The 14,596-nt window shown below is 46.5% G+C and overlaps 1 protein-coding gene across 3 annotated transcripts; it reads left to right on the top strand.

Moving 5' to 3' along the window:
* The first annotated feature begins 207 nt into the window (after positions 1 to 207).
* ndel1a (nudE neurodevelopment protein 1-like 1a) lies at positions 208 to 14,483 on the top strand. 3 transcript variants are annotated; one of them, XM_056576871.1, is made up of 10 exons: positions 209 to 421; positions 1,920 to 2,016; positions 5,004 to 5,157; positions 10,332 to 10,480; positions 11,059 to 11,195; positions 11,785 to 11,958; positions 12,388 to 12,482; positions 12,735 to 12,880; positions 13,072 to 13,106; positions 14,390 to 14,468. In XM_056576871.1, the coding sequence occupies exons 2-10, from the start codon at positions 1,931 to 1,933 to the stop codon at positions 14,398 to 14,400; spliced, it is 987 nt and encodes a 328-aa protein (XP_056432846.1). In that variant the 5' UTR covers positions 209 to 421; positions 1,920 to 1,930; the 3' UTR covers positions 14,401 to 14,468. The 3 variants fall into 3 exon arrangements, with proteins under 3 accessions (XP_056432844.1, XP_056432846.1, XP_056432845.1); XM_056576869.1 differs by lacking the exon at positions 14,390 to 14,468 and having other exon boundaries at positions 208 to 421; positions 13,072 to 13,807; XM_056576870.1 differs by lacking the exon at positions 13,072 to 13,106 and having other exon boundaries at positions 14,390 to 14,483.
* Positions 14,484 to 14,596: the final 113 nt, after the last annotated feature.

Here is a 14,596-nt window from a genome sequence, read left to right as displayed (position 1 = left end):
CGTGAACCCATCCCTCGCTGTGATATAATACGACTGAAACCAGCGTTGTTACTCTTGACGGCCACCAGAGGACGCCACATTGCAGAGGTAGGACCAACCAGTTAAACAGTGAACGGTTTATATGAATAAACCGGTTCATGCGCAGCCCTGTGATTGTGCGCAGAAAACGAGCAACATTGACGCCTTCGAGCAGCGCGGATGTGTTATAAAAACGAGAACACACCCTCTTCCACGTTCTGCTTTTAGTGACGGAGGCTGCGCATCATCGTCCCGGTAGAGCAGCTGAGCCGCCTGAACAGCCCACCTCAGAAAGCGGAGCGGCCAGGCAACACGGCTAGCTGCTGGTATCTGTCAACACATCTCAGAGCAGACAGAGACACCATGGACTGAGCAGGACTGAAGTTGAAGCTGACATGTTTAGGTAGGTGCTAGTCCTTTATCTGGGGGATGATACTAATCCAACCGTGTTCAGGGCAGGGGAACCATCCTGTTTGTCCTCAGCCTTATAAACGGGCCCGACGATGTGATGAGCTGGCTGACCAGCTAGCTGGTCGGTGGGTTAGCAACACCTGCCAGTCTCTGGGATGGTTTCAATTCCAGGCGGACGAACAAACAGGGTTCCTTCGTGTGTAATAGATATGACGATGAGTATTACACGTTAAGTATCGTCCTGGCAACAGTCTCAACACAGCTTCTTCTGATTCTGAGTCATGACTGGTATTAGGACTCCGTTGTACGATGGTTTATACTATAGCCACATCAAATGTGTATCAAGGGTCGGATTGTAGTCGTTGCTGTTCTTGAAAACCCAAACTCATCTAATATCACATTTAGTTTGATGTTGCGAGCATTTATTGTCTAGTACGTTTCGAGCTATACAGACAAGAACATGACCCGCCTCCCTTTCACTGTAAAAACTGATGTCATCACCACTTGAACTTTAAGTGAAAGCATCAATATTGATTCATGATGCCCCCATAAACATGTGTAGACTAGCTACCCTTTCCTCTCATATAAATAAGCAGCCGACAACAGCTATTTTTAGATGCCTTGTTCATCATTCTGGTTTCACTGGCTTTCTACTAATAGCTGGCGTGTGTGTCTGTGTTAAAGGTCTCTATAATTACAAATCCCTGTGATGAATGGAAATCAAGGCCACAGCCTTCCTTCTGTCTACGTTCCTGTTTATCCATTGTTCAACTTTTTGGCATTACATTAGCAGTATTCTTTACGGTGCTGTGATAACTAGACTGGTCATGTTCATTATCGTGGTAAATATATTTTAGGCTTCTGGCTAGTTTGAACACTATGTTGCCCTACCTCCATTGGCCTTAAAAAATGAAACCAGTCATTGCGTGATGGAGCTTGCATGGTTTTATAGCATGATTGGGGAAGCAATTGCTGTCGTATCAGAACTTTCTGTTAAAAAAGGCCTTTTTATAGACACCTGCAAATAACTGTAATAATGAAGACCTCACACCAGAGATGGTAATATTCAGAGTTTGACTTCATGTTCAGTAACCTAATTGTCATAAAACAGTTGAGGTTCTACACCTGCTTATGTGATTCTGCCAGAAATTGTTAAGACCGTACTCTATCTAGGAAAAACTGACAGCTTCAGAGAACTCTAATCAAATGACATGTGACTCAAAATGGGTGCCAATAAGCATCACACACACTGCACACGCCTGGTATTTATTTAAAGGTCAAGTGAGAGATGTATTCTATTCCAAACTTAACATAGTTGCCTTGTAACAACAAGAGGCACAGCTATAGGAAATCTCCCACTATGCTTCGTTAGGATGTTGATGATGAAACTTGCAATCCCATTGATTGACGTATTTAGAATCTAATGTTGTCACAGCAGTGTGTCACATCAGTCTATTCATCCTCTGTCCTTCTCTCTGCCTCTCTCTCAGATTGATTTGCCATGGAAACGGACATGATACCCAAATTCTCCTCGAAAGATGAGGAAATCGACTTCTGGAAGAGTCTTTCCCTTAAGTACAAGCAAAGGTCAGTCACTCCCATAAAATCAAACTTGTGTTGATGTTGTATTAATGTTATCGTGTGTGTGTGTGTGTGTGTGTGTCATAAATGTTCTGTGTTACCTTCAGCTGTTTTGGCTATAATTAAATGACGTCATCATTGGCAACGGACGGAAACAGACCTCTCACAGTCACTGTGAAAGATGCATCTCTCCCCGGTATGACCTCGGGTCCGGAAGGCGTCTCTGTGTAGCGTCATCAGTACTACTCTCAGCTTCTCTCAGTGAAAGGACAGTAAAGGGAGAACCACTTTGACCCGTCCCACGTCTAAATTACCTTCAGCAATTCAACCAAGTTGTTTTCCTAGATTCATTTTCTATGTACTTTCTTTTTATTTTTATTTTTTTTTTCCTATTAAAGTTCAGATCCTGTTTCATTTTCTATATGTAAACAAAAGACACACATCTATGAATGGGCTTATGTCACGCTGGCTCCATGTGTTGCTGAACAGCTTGGACTCTCCTGGTCTTACACTCAATGAAATGATCTGTGGCGGCCCATTCTCTCAGCTCATCACACATAATGCCACAGACTGGGCCACGAGGGGATTAAAACACAGTGGGGTCAACCACACACCCAGCATGAACGCTTGGACTTACGCTCTGGTGTCTAGGTTTTGTTGTAACCCAGTATAGCCTTCATGACCCAATACTATTCCCCCATTCCACTCCCGCCTCCCAGGTCACATGGTCATTGCAGTGAGCCATTGCTATTTTTAGTGTGGGGGGAATGTGTTTACGTGTGTGAATGTGTGCGCGCACGTGCCACTTGCATAACAACCCCTACTCATTACAGCTGACCGCTCACAATGTTGTTTTGAAAGTGCAGTTCTAGGAACTTCAGTTGGTGCCCCATGCAATGGACAGTATCTCAGTTCCACAAATAAGGGGCTCTCTGACCTGCTTGAGGGACATTCCAAACTCTCCACGGGAAGGAAGAGGGTCACTACTACCGTCTGCATAAACACTTGAGGGAAGAGGCTGCTTTAATGGATGATGATGATTACATCATGGGGAGATTGTGACTCTATTCTGCCTATCCGGCCGTGCGTAGCTGACTCATTGTTCCAGCACTGCCAGGAATGACCTGACACTGAGGAGGACCTAACACTCATGACACCACTCTGCTTTCTGTTCAGGATTAAAACCCATACAGAGAGTGTGTCTCCGTCACATCCATGTGAAACATCTCATTTAGTTACAGAAGAGGGGGGCTTTTGTTCACTCAGCGGTTTCCGGGGAGAGCTCGAAAACGGTCCTTTGTTAGGAAACTATTATCATTGCCCTTTCGGTCATGATTTAGTAAAAGACCTAGCATGTTGCACTACTTTACAGTTTCATGTCATAAATAAGTAAAAATGTAATGTCGTGAAAAAAGCTAATTACCATCCTAGCGTATCCTAGTGTCCTCCCTCTATAGTCCTGGAAAAGTTACCTATGACAATTCCAGCTCACAAACATTAATGCGCTAGTCTAGCCTGAGCAATGAAACGAGCAAAGAGCCAGAGAGTGAGAGTAATCCACACCAAAACTAAAAACACATCTTTAGGCAGAAAGCAAATCCTCTTCTGACAAATAATCACATCATCACACAAGCGGTGTGTGTAATCAGTAGAGTAAACAGTGTTTCCCCCAGTAAATGTCTCAGTCAAGGTGGTAAGCAGTTGGTGGTGTTGTTGGCGCGGCGCAAAGCGCCGCGCTGAAAATTTTTGGGGGTATTTTGCTCAAAGATGCCAGTACGCATGAATGAAATAAACGACTGTTTATTTCCATATAAATAAACAACAGTAGGTACAAATGTTGTGCAAACATGCAGACACTACAAAATAAAATTAAAGAAAAGTGCAAATTAAATACAAATAATGGACAATACACTTAACTTTTGTATGCAAATTCAACTATTTACAGTTCCTTTTTTGGATCTTATTTGCGGCACAGCTGACAAGAGGCATCAGTGCATGCAATTCTGCGTGGCTGTGCAAAGAACAGTTCTAGCGCCCTGCTGTAATTGAACTTAGACACTGGTGGGCCATTGATGCTGATCTTCATGCAGGCTGTAAGACTCTTGCCCTGCAGTTTCGCAGGTCTGTCTTTATCTACACATAGAGTGAATGAAGTCAATGTTGTATATTTAATATTTTAAATTTTGAACTAAGATAGTGAGAAGATGATGGGCTTACCCTATTCATGGCAGAAAAATCTCGCTTTTTTTTTTTTTTTTTTTTTTTTTTTTTTTTTTTTTAATACATTGGTAGTCAAGGAGGGGCCCTAGTCTTGTTAAGGCAGCCGCCTTAACAAGACAGTGCTGGGGGAAACCCTGGTAAATAGACACATAGACAATGGCCCGGGGTGCGAAACGCATGACAGCAGACTACTCAAACAATCCCAACACTAATGCTTTTGCGTTGCGGCTGCCATCGTGAAGTGAATGGCAACAAAATCACGCCCAAAAAGCTATATCCAGTTTATTGGATTCATGTGACAAAACTTTATTTAGCGTTAACAAAGCTCGACCATTTAGGGGGAAGATATGATTGGTCAATTTTACTTATAAAATTATTCTCATGAATACTATTAGTCGACCTCTGTAAAATGATAGCAGGCCCACCAATGACGGAGCTGCATAGCATTTCCTTGCCAACAACTGCAGAGTCAGCATCTTTCAGATGACAAAGGGGCTCCTTTCATTTAACCCTACACGTTCCAAGACCACTTCGAAAAGGACGCTTTGAGGGTTTATTTCCTAAAAAACCTTTTTGTTTGGATGTTCATTGTAAAATAATGAATTCATAAAATAAAAGGAGAATATAAATATATGGCCTGTAAAGCCCTTTGAGACTGTACCAGTGATTAAGGCCTAATCAAATGTAATTGAGTATCTGAGGCTCTCTCTGAGGGCCTAGAGGGCCCAGACGGTTCCTCTCTGGAGATAACACGGACCCTTGCTGTCCCACAGCTTCCAGGAGGCCCAGGAGGAGCTGCTGGAGTTCCAGGAGGGCAGCAGGGAGCTGGAGGCCGAGCTGGAGGCCCAGCTCCAGCAGGCCGAGCACCGCCTCAGAGACCTCCTCTCTGAGAACCAGCGCTTCAAGAACGACCTGGACTCCCTGAAGGTAACCCGCCGGGCAGGGGAGGGCTCGCAGGTTCAAGAGGTCTCACTTTGTCAGTGGCAGATATCCCAGGCACTTTGTATTTGATTGTAAATTAATTAATGCTGTTTAGAAATCGAAATGCAAGCTGAAACTGCCTTACCAGCCCCAAGGTGTCGAATTACATTCTTGCAATGGTATTCGTATTTGGAGAAAACGTGAGCATAGCATTACGCCACACATATCTATGGTATGTTATGTGTGTTATTATTTCTGACTATTACGTGATGCACATAGTAGGCCTCCGGGTGCGGTACGTGTACTTGCGTGCTTGCTGTGTAACCAAACATTGGCATTAGGACCTGAATACTCATTCAGGTGCACAGGCTTTTCCTTTGAGGAATAATAGCTCCCCTGGGTCTGTTTGTATTCAAAACCCTAACAGAGGGCTTATGTTCATAACCCAGTGTACAAATGTGCCACACGCTGTATCAACACGGAGCGCATCTCCTCGCCTTCATCTGGACCGTTGAATTTTATATTTTATAGGCTGTGTTGGGGGTTTTATATTGAAACTGTCGTCTATCTTCCCATGTCCTTGAGCACGGGAGGGAGTAATAGAGCAATATCTCTATATCTCTGCTGCTCCTCCATAAGCCCTCCATCATTTCTATCGCTTTCTATTTGAGATGGCGATAGTTACACCACAGACCCCCATACATCCAGACTCCTAGTAGAAGGAGACAACCGTGTGGGGTGTCCGGGGTGGTCGGGGAGGAAGAACCAGATAGAAGTATCCTGTCCGCTCACCCAGGCTCCACCAAAGCACGCGACAGGTCGCTGAGTTAATAACTGAATGAACACGGTACAACGCTGCGGTACCGAAATGATGAGCCTGAGAGTCAGAAGTCTGTGTTGGACGTTTATAATGCTGTAAAGCTGCCTCGACACATTTGGGATGACTGCTACTCTGGGATTCATTTGTAATCTAAATGGAAATCTGATCCAGCTCCAGGGGGGTCTAACAGTTACCTCTGCAGCCCGAGGCCCCAGAGGTAACTGTTAGACCCCCCTGCAGCTTCAAGGGTATTGCATTCTGTACCGGCTAGATGGGTCCCTCCTTTATTATGCATCGAGACCCCCTGGGGTGAATATTCCCCCCGTGCGCCCTAGCTAGAGCGAGGGAGGGAGGAGCAGGTATCTGTGTCTTGTGTGCTTATTACGCTACCAGGCAGTAGGGGAAACATGTCCCGTGGTAATGAGGGGGGAAAAAGCCGTCATCATGAAACCCCACCTTCCATGGTCATTAGTGGAGGAAATGCCAGGCGGATGGCGTGGAATTTGGGTTAGGGTGGGGGCGAACACGAGCTGTCTGGGACCGGTCTGCTCTGATTCAGATTCGATAACAGAGGAGCGCATATATATATATATATATATATATATATATATAGGTCATGCTGAGCGCAGCAGAATCCATGGAGCCGATTGTCTCGTTGCTCCAAGAAAATAAGTGGGTCATATTCTACTTCCCCATTCCCCCCCCCCCCCCCTTTCCTGAGGATGGTTAAAGGGGGCTTAAAGAAATGTCTGGGCCCCTTGAAATATGGATGATCTGAAATCTGGGTTAAGATGCAGTCGAGGCATTAGAGTCCGACCCATGTGAGGAGGGGCTTGATACATCCCAGCTAATCTTCCATGAGATGGCTGCATGGGCGCTTATTTACTGCCATGAAATTGACTTGAAGGGATTGTCGAGTTGCTGCCGGAGAGGTGAGGCATCTTGGCACATAGTATTGGCACAGTCGCCGTATTGACTGCTTCCGCTCCGATTTGTCGACGGCCCCGCCATGATGGAGAGGCCTAGACTGGCCGGTATACAAACATGAGTAAAAAGGGAGCTAGGGTTCTTCTGGATGAAAAGCCCTGAAACGTTACGGTGGAGTGTGTGTGGATGATGGCTGGTTTAGGTAGCCTCACCTGGCCGAGTCTGATTTGACGTCGCTGGGGATGGGAGGGGCTGCACACCTGTTGCGCATTGAATTATCAAGGGGGACAGGTTAAACAAGCCAACACCACACCCACTGGAGCACCTGCACCATATATCATTATCGGCAAACCCTACAATAAACCAGCTTTTAACAGCTCCAACCTTCATTCTTGTGTTTGGAGAGGCCCAATAAAGTCACCTAGGTGGAGTGTAGCAATGGTTTGCAATGTTTGAGTTACATTTCTCAACCGATTTGGTTTTTATATGGCCAAGGATTTATGATCTCAGTGGAGTGCAAAAAAGGTTTTGTCTCTCGTTCCTTTGAATGTTGATGAGAAGGATATATATCTGCTGAACGACAAACCCTGATATGTACACAAGGGCATTGTCCACCTGGCCACCAAAGCGGTTGGTAGGTAGCCATGGTCATAACTGTATGAACTGAGAAATGCTGAGCGTAGAAGAATTCCAATGGAAACAAAGCAGCAAAAAGATCATAGGAACTTATGCCATGAACTTATCAAATGAACCGAGGCTGCATCATTTTAAAAGAACTCTGGGATCAAAGAGGTACTTTAAAATTGTTAAGCTTCTGTTTGTATGATCTTGAGGGGTGTGCCATCTTTCATCCCTGTTAACATATCAAGTTTTCCCAGCCTCTCAACAAGAACTCTCATTTCCATTGACAGAGCCTGTAAGAAATGCTGTTCATTATGTCAAAGAACCTGTCAAAACTATATTGGAAAAAAAATGTTTTGCATCAACTGAAAGCATTTTTATCATCACCATAAAGTATCATCTTTCCTCTTCCCATGAATCATTCGCCTTATTTCTAAAGTATAAAGGATTGACTGTTGGCAGCATGCCCAGTAAACTTTGATAAGAGAACAATGTTGACGTGTATTACCTCAGTGAATTCAGCCGTTGCTTGACAGTGTTTAGACTCAGGGTGAACAGAACCCCACTGTGTGCAGAGCTGCTGTCTCAGAGTCATCGGCGCCAGGGGCACCCTCATCTTCTGGGAGTTAATGGACACATGGTCGTCTGCGACCTTGTTGTCAGCATGCAGTCCACCTTTTGCCTGTTCATCATTCACATGAGCAACGCAGGTTTGCCTCTAACATATTCCTGGCCAGCTTCAACATGTGGCAAGAGTCCATCTTACCAGTCACTGGATGGCACGAGGGGTAGGCTGCACATGCTAACATTGAAGGCGATGCCCATCTATTGTCACCTCAGTGGCAACATCCGTCTCATTCCATCCCCCACGTCTACGTTCGGATTGTACCGGACATGTCATTTGATAGCCATGCTTAGCTGGGTCTTCCTCTTGTGTTTTTTTAACAACATGTACAACATCTCCCAAGTTGAGGCCAAGCATCCACACAACACAAGAATAAGCTGCGTAATGTTTTTGAACCAGAGCAATAAAGTAACATGAAGGATATCTTGGATGTGTATCCCAATGTATCTGGATATGGGAGGTGTAGATGAAGAGACTCTCAGATAGTGATATGCTTATGGAACATGCAGGTGGAGGGTAAGGGCAAACGCCCTCTGGTCTTTTGTGAGCTCATGACCCTGTTTTTTTTGACCAGCCTATCGGCTGATTTGAAATTCTGTCAGCACAGACTAATAAGGAGGTGCCATTGAAATAATAACCAGCAAGTCAAACGTAGATGGGAAGTGTACGCATAGAAATCTAGGCCTCGATATCAGCTCTACATTCCTCCCCTGAATACCTTTTGAGAAGACCATGCACCATGACCTTGGCCCTGCCCTCTCGGTCCTTCCCGTTCCTCATCTTCCACTCCTGACTCTACTACACCCTAGCCAAGGCGTCACTGAGTCTGGCCTTTGGACCAGTGAGAGAGGCAGGCAATGCTTAAGAGTGGTCCTGGTAGAAGGAAGGATGGAAATGTTTTGATGACGTCACTCACAGACACCGGTGTTTGGTGCATAGATAGTACTCTCCAGCCTTCTTTGAGGGTTGTGCTGTCCTGGTGACCACTGGCTGAAGTGGAAGAAAAAATACTTAAACACAACTTTAAACACAAAAAGGGTTAACTATCTCACAGTGTAATAAAAAATGCATAATTTATATTCTAAATCCTAAATATTAAGAAAGAAAAGGTAACATTTTCAGGGAAATTTACTAGCTTTATATTCCTTATAGCCTAGTGAAACATCTACTCTTTGGAGATGGGTCGGGACACTGACAGTTGGTTTATCCTGTCCTGCCTGTCCTGGCAAAGTCCAAAGTGCTCACTGCAGAGCACAAAGTGCTCACTGCAGAGCACAGAGTACTCACTGGCGGAAAGGCCTTCCCTTCCTACTGCTACTTCCCCCTGCCTCCTCAACTCCTCTCTTTGGGAAGCCTCAAAGTATGAGTAAAGTGTTAGCTTAGTCAGCTAACTACAGTCAGATTCATAATGTCAGTCGCTCAGCCATAACTAGTATAAAACCGGCTGGTCATAAAAAATGGTTTGGAGAACAAGACAAACAGAGAAAATCTAGATTATGGGCAATTTAGTCAATATGTTTTCTTATAAAGTCTCAGCTTTCATAACTAGCTAGTGTTATCGCCAATGTTGACTATTAATATCCTGCCGTTGGTGGCCAACTTGTAAGAACTCAGCATAATGTTATAATGGCAAAATACAACCGAAATCAATTGTTCAGTGTTCCCTGTGAAAGGTTATTCCCTGAGATGTGGTTTGGATTGTGTGACTGTTTGTAAAGCCCCAAGCGGCACATGATTGAGGGATCTTTTTTCCCAGGCCAGACTTCTGAGAGATAAAGCATCTGGCAACGATCATAATCAAACTATCGAGATTCTTATTAACAAAACATTATTGTTCTGCACCTAGATCATAAACCATGAATGACTGATTGAAATCTATTGAAAAATGTTAACAGTGTTTTGTTTTGTTTTTATCCCGAAAAAACACAGCGTACCCGGTTACTTGTATTTGTTCACAGACCAGTCTTGGCTTCTCACATATGGAGGCTATCTTGCTGTGCTAGCCAAAGGCCAATGCGGCGTCTATGTATATACAGTATGTGTATGTGAGATTATGACTGTAGTCTGCCCAAAATACTCTAAAATGGGATCATTGCAGTGTGCATATGTTTTGTCGTCCAAATGAACATGTATGCGTCCTTATCTCCTAGATGAAACCCTAATGACCGATCGATGTTTCCTCTCCAGGAGAAGCTGGAGACGCAGTACTCCCAGAATTACAAGCAGATGTCGGTTCTGGAGGACGACCTGGGCCAGACCCGAAGCGTGAAGGACCAACTGCACAAATACGTACGGGAGCTAGAGCAGGCCAACGATGACCTGGAGCGAGCCAAGAGGTAGGGAGGGAGGGAGGGAGGGAGGGAGGGAGGGAGGGAGGGAGGGAGGGTGGGTGTGTGTGTGTGTGTGTGTGTGTGTGTGTGTGTGTGTGTGTGTGTGTGTGTGTGTGTGTGTGTGTGTGTGTGTGTGTGTGTGTGTGTGTGTGTGTGTGTGTGTGTGTGTGTGTGTGTGTGTGTGTGTGTGTGTGTGTGTGTCCCAATGCAGGCAGTACATGCCATCTGATACGAGGTCACACCGACCTGCCTGTTGTTCCTGGTCATGTTTTCAAAGTGACCCAGGCTGACTCTGACTGATCAATACCGCTGCAACAAAAGGCGAGGGCCATCAATCCATCCAGGTTGAAGATGCAGAAGTGTTCCCCTGAACAGAGCGTGTCTTATTAAGTTCTAGTCATTCTCTGTTCATCAGCACATGTTCTCACGAGAAAAAGAGAACTTTTTTTAGTAAAACTGTTTATTATGTAACGATCGCCTTGACAACCAGCTAGTCTTCATGGGGTCAAAGATAAGGAGATGCATGCAATAAATGAAGCGTTGATACATTTTCTGTTGCATAATCCCCTCTTCCCCATCCCCAGGGCCACCATCGTGTCTCTGGAGGACTTCGAGGGCCGTCTGAACCAGGCCATCGAGAGGAACGCCTTCCTGGAGAGTGAGCTGGACGAGAAGGAGTCCCTGCTGGTGTCCGTGCAGAGACTAAAGGACGAGGCCAGAGGTGAGCGACCCACCCTGCGTCTCCTCAGACCGCGTCTCGCCACTCGCTTTTAATTATCATCAGCTGGTCCGGCATGAGCAGGTTTTAGCAGGTGTATGAACACAGTAGCTCAGGAGGTAGAGCGGGTTGACCAGGTGATCAGAAGGTTGCTAGTTTGATCCCCACACCTTGGACACTGTTGTGTTCGAGGTGACACCTAACCCCAACTGCTCTCGACAAGCTGGCTGTCGCCGTGTGTGGTTGACACCGCCGTCTGTGTGTGAATGTGTCTATGAATGGTTGTAAGTCACTTTGGACAAAAGCGTCTGCTCAAAGCCCTAACAATATATCGGTGTAGCCAGATATATAGATATAACCACTTTATGCATTGTATGTTTAAACAACCCGTTTTATCTTTTTTCCTCTCTCTTAAACTCTGTAGCACTTTGAGATTCTGAATGTAAAGTGCTCTACAAATTAAATATATTATTATTATTATTATTATTATTAGCCCTAGCAGTTGAAATCAAACAACCAATTTTGTTACAAACACTCTTGGGTGCCTCCTCTAAGTCCTCCTGCGACATATCTTTTGTGCGTGCGCCAACAGACTTGCGTCAGGAGCTGTCGGTGCGAGAGAGGCAGACGGACGGGACCAGGATGTCTGTCCCCAGCTCGCCCACTCAGGACAGCGTCAAGATGGACCCGGCCGGGCCGGCCTCCGTCTCCCTGCCCGCCACCCCGCTGAGCCTGGGTCTGGACAACGCCTTCGCCGGCCCCACTGGTAGCCAACAAGCTGTCTCTGAGGAATAAATCCCCTCAAGTCTGAAGTGGAAGAGTCTCTTATTCTAACAGCACCACGATAATAATATCAATACATTGGATGTGAAAGCGCCTTTCAATGTTCCCTCAGGACGCTTAACAATGACACGGTGATGTGTTCAAAGTAGAACTAAATAATCAGGATAGTGCAGTGTGTCTGGCTCCCAGCCGAACGGGTTCCCATCCTGTCATTAGTGACGATGCGATCGGAAAGATAGAAATGTTGGTTTAGACGAAAATTTGTCTCGCTACCCCAGTGCTGTCTTGTGTTTAATGGTTTGTTTCTGTCTCACTACCCCAGTGCTGTGATGTGTTTATTGGTTTGTTTCTGTCTCACTACCCCAGTACTGTCTTGGGTTTAATGGTTTCTCTTTCTCTCTCACTCCCCCAGGGCTGTCTAACGGCTGCGGCAGCAACTCGCCACTGACCCCATCAGCAAGGCTATCGGCCCTCAACATCGTCGGGGACCTGCTACGCAAAGTTGGGGTGAGGAGCTGACCATCTCCCAAGGACTACTTCAACAGTCCCCCCCCCCCCCTCCCCTGTTCATCTAGTCCGTCTTCGATGACTCACGGTGTCCATTTCAATGCCCATCCAGCCCGCTCTCGAACACAGGCTAGATTCGCTGTTGAAGTGAACGACGGCATGGCGGTCTTCAATATGATACATCTTCTACCCGTGAGGGGAAATACGACCCTTAATCAGTGTCCCTCTGTCTGACCGTCCGGCGGTCCACAGGCGCTGGAGTCTAAGCTCGCCGCGTGCCGGAACTTCGCCAAAGACCAGCGGGCGAGGAAGGCGTACGCCATCGAGAACGGCAACATCCTCAACGGAAACACAGCCCCCTACCCCAAGACACTGCACACGTCGTACTACGACAAGGCGTGAGTTCCCACACTCCCTCACTACCACTTATTGTCGTAGTTGTAGGTGTTTGTGCCCAGTGATATCACATTACTTGTCCCTATTTTTGTTCATCACATTTATATAAGATTGCGTCTTTAAGCATGTTGCCAAGTCATCGTTTGTTTTATTTTTGTGATGTCGATAAGGTTTTGTTTCCCCCCCTCCACAGGAGAGAGCGTGTCATATTCCCTGCATTGATCCCTGGTAATAGCAACCCCCCCCCCCCCTTGCCCTTCCCCGGTTGGGGCATGTGCATGCCTTCGCTAGCTATCCAAGCTCTTTTCTGATGTAGCCTTGGCTGCTAACCCCCGTGGTGGTGGGCGATGGGGTACTAACCGCTTTCATGGTTTCTGGTCGCCGTCTGGGTGCAGGTTTCCTGTACCTCTGCAGGGGTAATCTTGTGTTCTTTTCCTTCTCCAGCACGACCATGACTTGACGCATTACACGGCCTCATGTCAGAGGGCCTCTGCTGCCGATCGATTTAGTTCTGCTGTGATTCTAACGTCTGGGATCCACAGCCTCTCATTCTTGTCACACTGGTTCACGTCTTTTATTTCTGAAGTGTTAAACGCTACTTGATTGTTTTAGCTTAACATGAGGAGAGCTAAACGTGAGCATTGTGTGGAGTTGGATAACTTGCATTCAGTATCAAACCTGCTTTAACCAGCTGGGAAGCACTTAGAATAAGCTGTGCTATTGAAACTTTAGTAAACAGAATACCTTTGGTATTGCACTGGAACTCTGAGTGGACCACCGTGGCTTGGATAGGGTAGGTTATTTATCTATTTATTTGTCTTTCATCGACTTCAGATTGGTATTCAGCTCGTAGAACAATGTTCTACGAGCTGAATCTGCTTATCCAGCCGATAGTCGGGGGTCTGTATAAAGAGCAGAGAGAGGTAGAGAGGGGGACAGGTTAGTGGGCTGAAGGGCTGGATAACCACTGGGCTGCAGGCTGTCAGGCCAGCCTTGGACCTTGAGCTGGGAAGCGGCCAGCGGCCAGCGGCCAGTGGCCAGTGGCAGCGTGCCTCGGGAGCACCGATGACTGTGAACCGTAGCGGTTCGTCCAGCATGCGAGTCATGGCGGGCTGCTATTGGTCCGCAGTGCATGACTTAACCAATCACCTCACCCTCTGATTCCTGGGAATGTTTTCGTCACTCTTGTACCTCCCGACTTTCATGCTAATACTCCGCTCATGGTGATTTAGATGGCGTAGGATAAAGACTGGGTTTAATGTTGGACCGTTACACAAATGGGGCTGGAGAGAACTATTCTATACTCGCCTGGAGCGTCATAACTGCGGTGAGGGTTGGGGAGTACTGTTCTAGACTCATCGTGCGTGTGTGTGTGCGTGTGTGTGTGTGTGTGTGTGTGTGTGTGTGTGTGTGTGTGTGTGTGTGTGTGTGTGTGTGTGTGTGTGTGTGTGTGTGTGTGTGTGTGTGTGTGTGTGTGTGTGTGTGTGTGTGTGTGTGTGTGTGTTCCGCAGCAGGCCAGTGAACGGAGTGGAGCCCGGCGTCATGACGGCCATCACCTCTCCTCCGGCCGCCTCCCCGACAGGCCTGGTCCCTCTCGCCGTCTGACCCTCCTCACCCCCCCCCCCCCCCCCCCCCCAGACACACACACCCCCACCACCACGCAACCCCAAACACACGCCACCCTCCACACATCCCCTAACACCTCCACCAAAAATAAA

The sequence above is a fragment of the Gadus chalcogrammus genome, chromosome 18, assembly GCF_026213295.1.
Source record: "Gadus chalcogrammus isolate NIFS_2021 chromosome 18, NIFS_Gcha_1.0, whole genome shotgun sequence".
NCBI classification, from domain to species: Eukaryota; Metazoa; Chordata; class Actinopteri; order Gadiformes; family Gadidae; genus Gadus; species Gadus chalcogrammus.
Note: the sequence above shows the minus strand (reverse complement) of the source record. Positions and strands in the feature narration are given on the sequence as shown.

Excerpts from the sequence above, each read along its gene's own strand:
- ndel1a (XM_056576869.1), top strand. The coding sequence starts at position 1,931 with ATGGAAACGGACATGATACCCAAATTCTCCTCGAAAGATGAGGAAATC. Across the intron at positions 10,481-11,058 it reads GACCTGGAGCGAGCCAAGAG|GGCCACCATCGTGTCTCTGG; the intron begins GTAGGGAGGGAG and ends CCCCATCCCCAG. Across the intron at positions 11,959-12,387 it reads CGCCTTCGCCGGCCCCACTG|GGCTGTCTAACGGCTGCGGC; the intron begins GTAGCCAACAAG and ends TCACTCCCCCAG.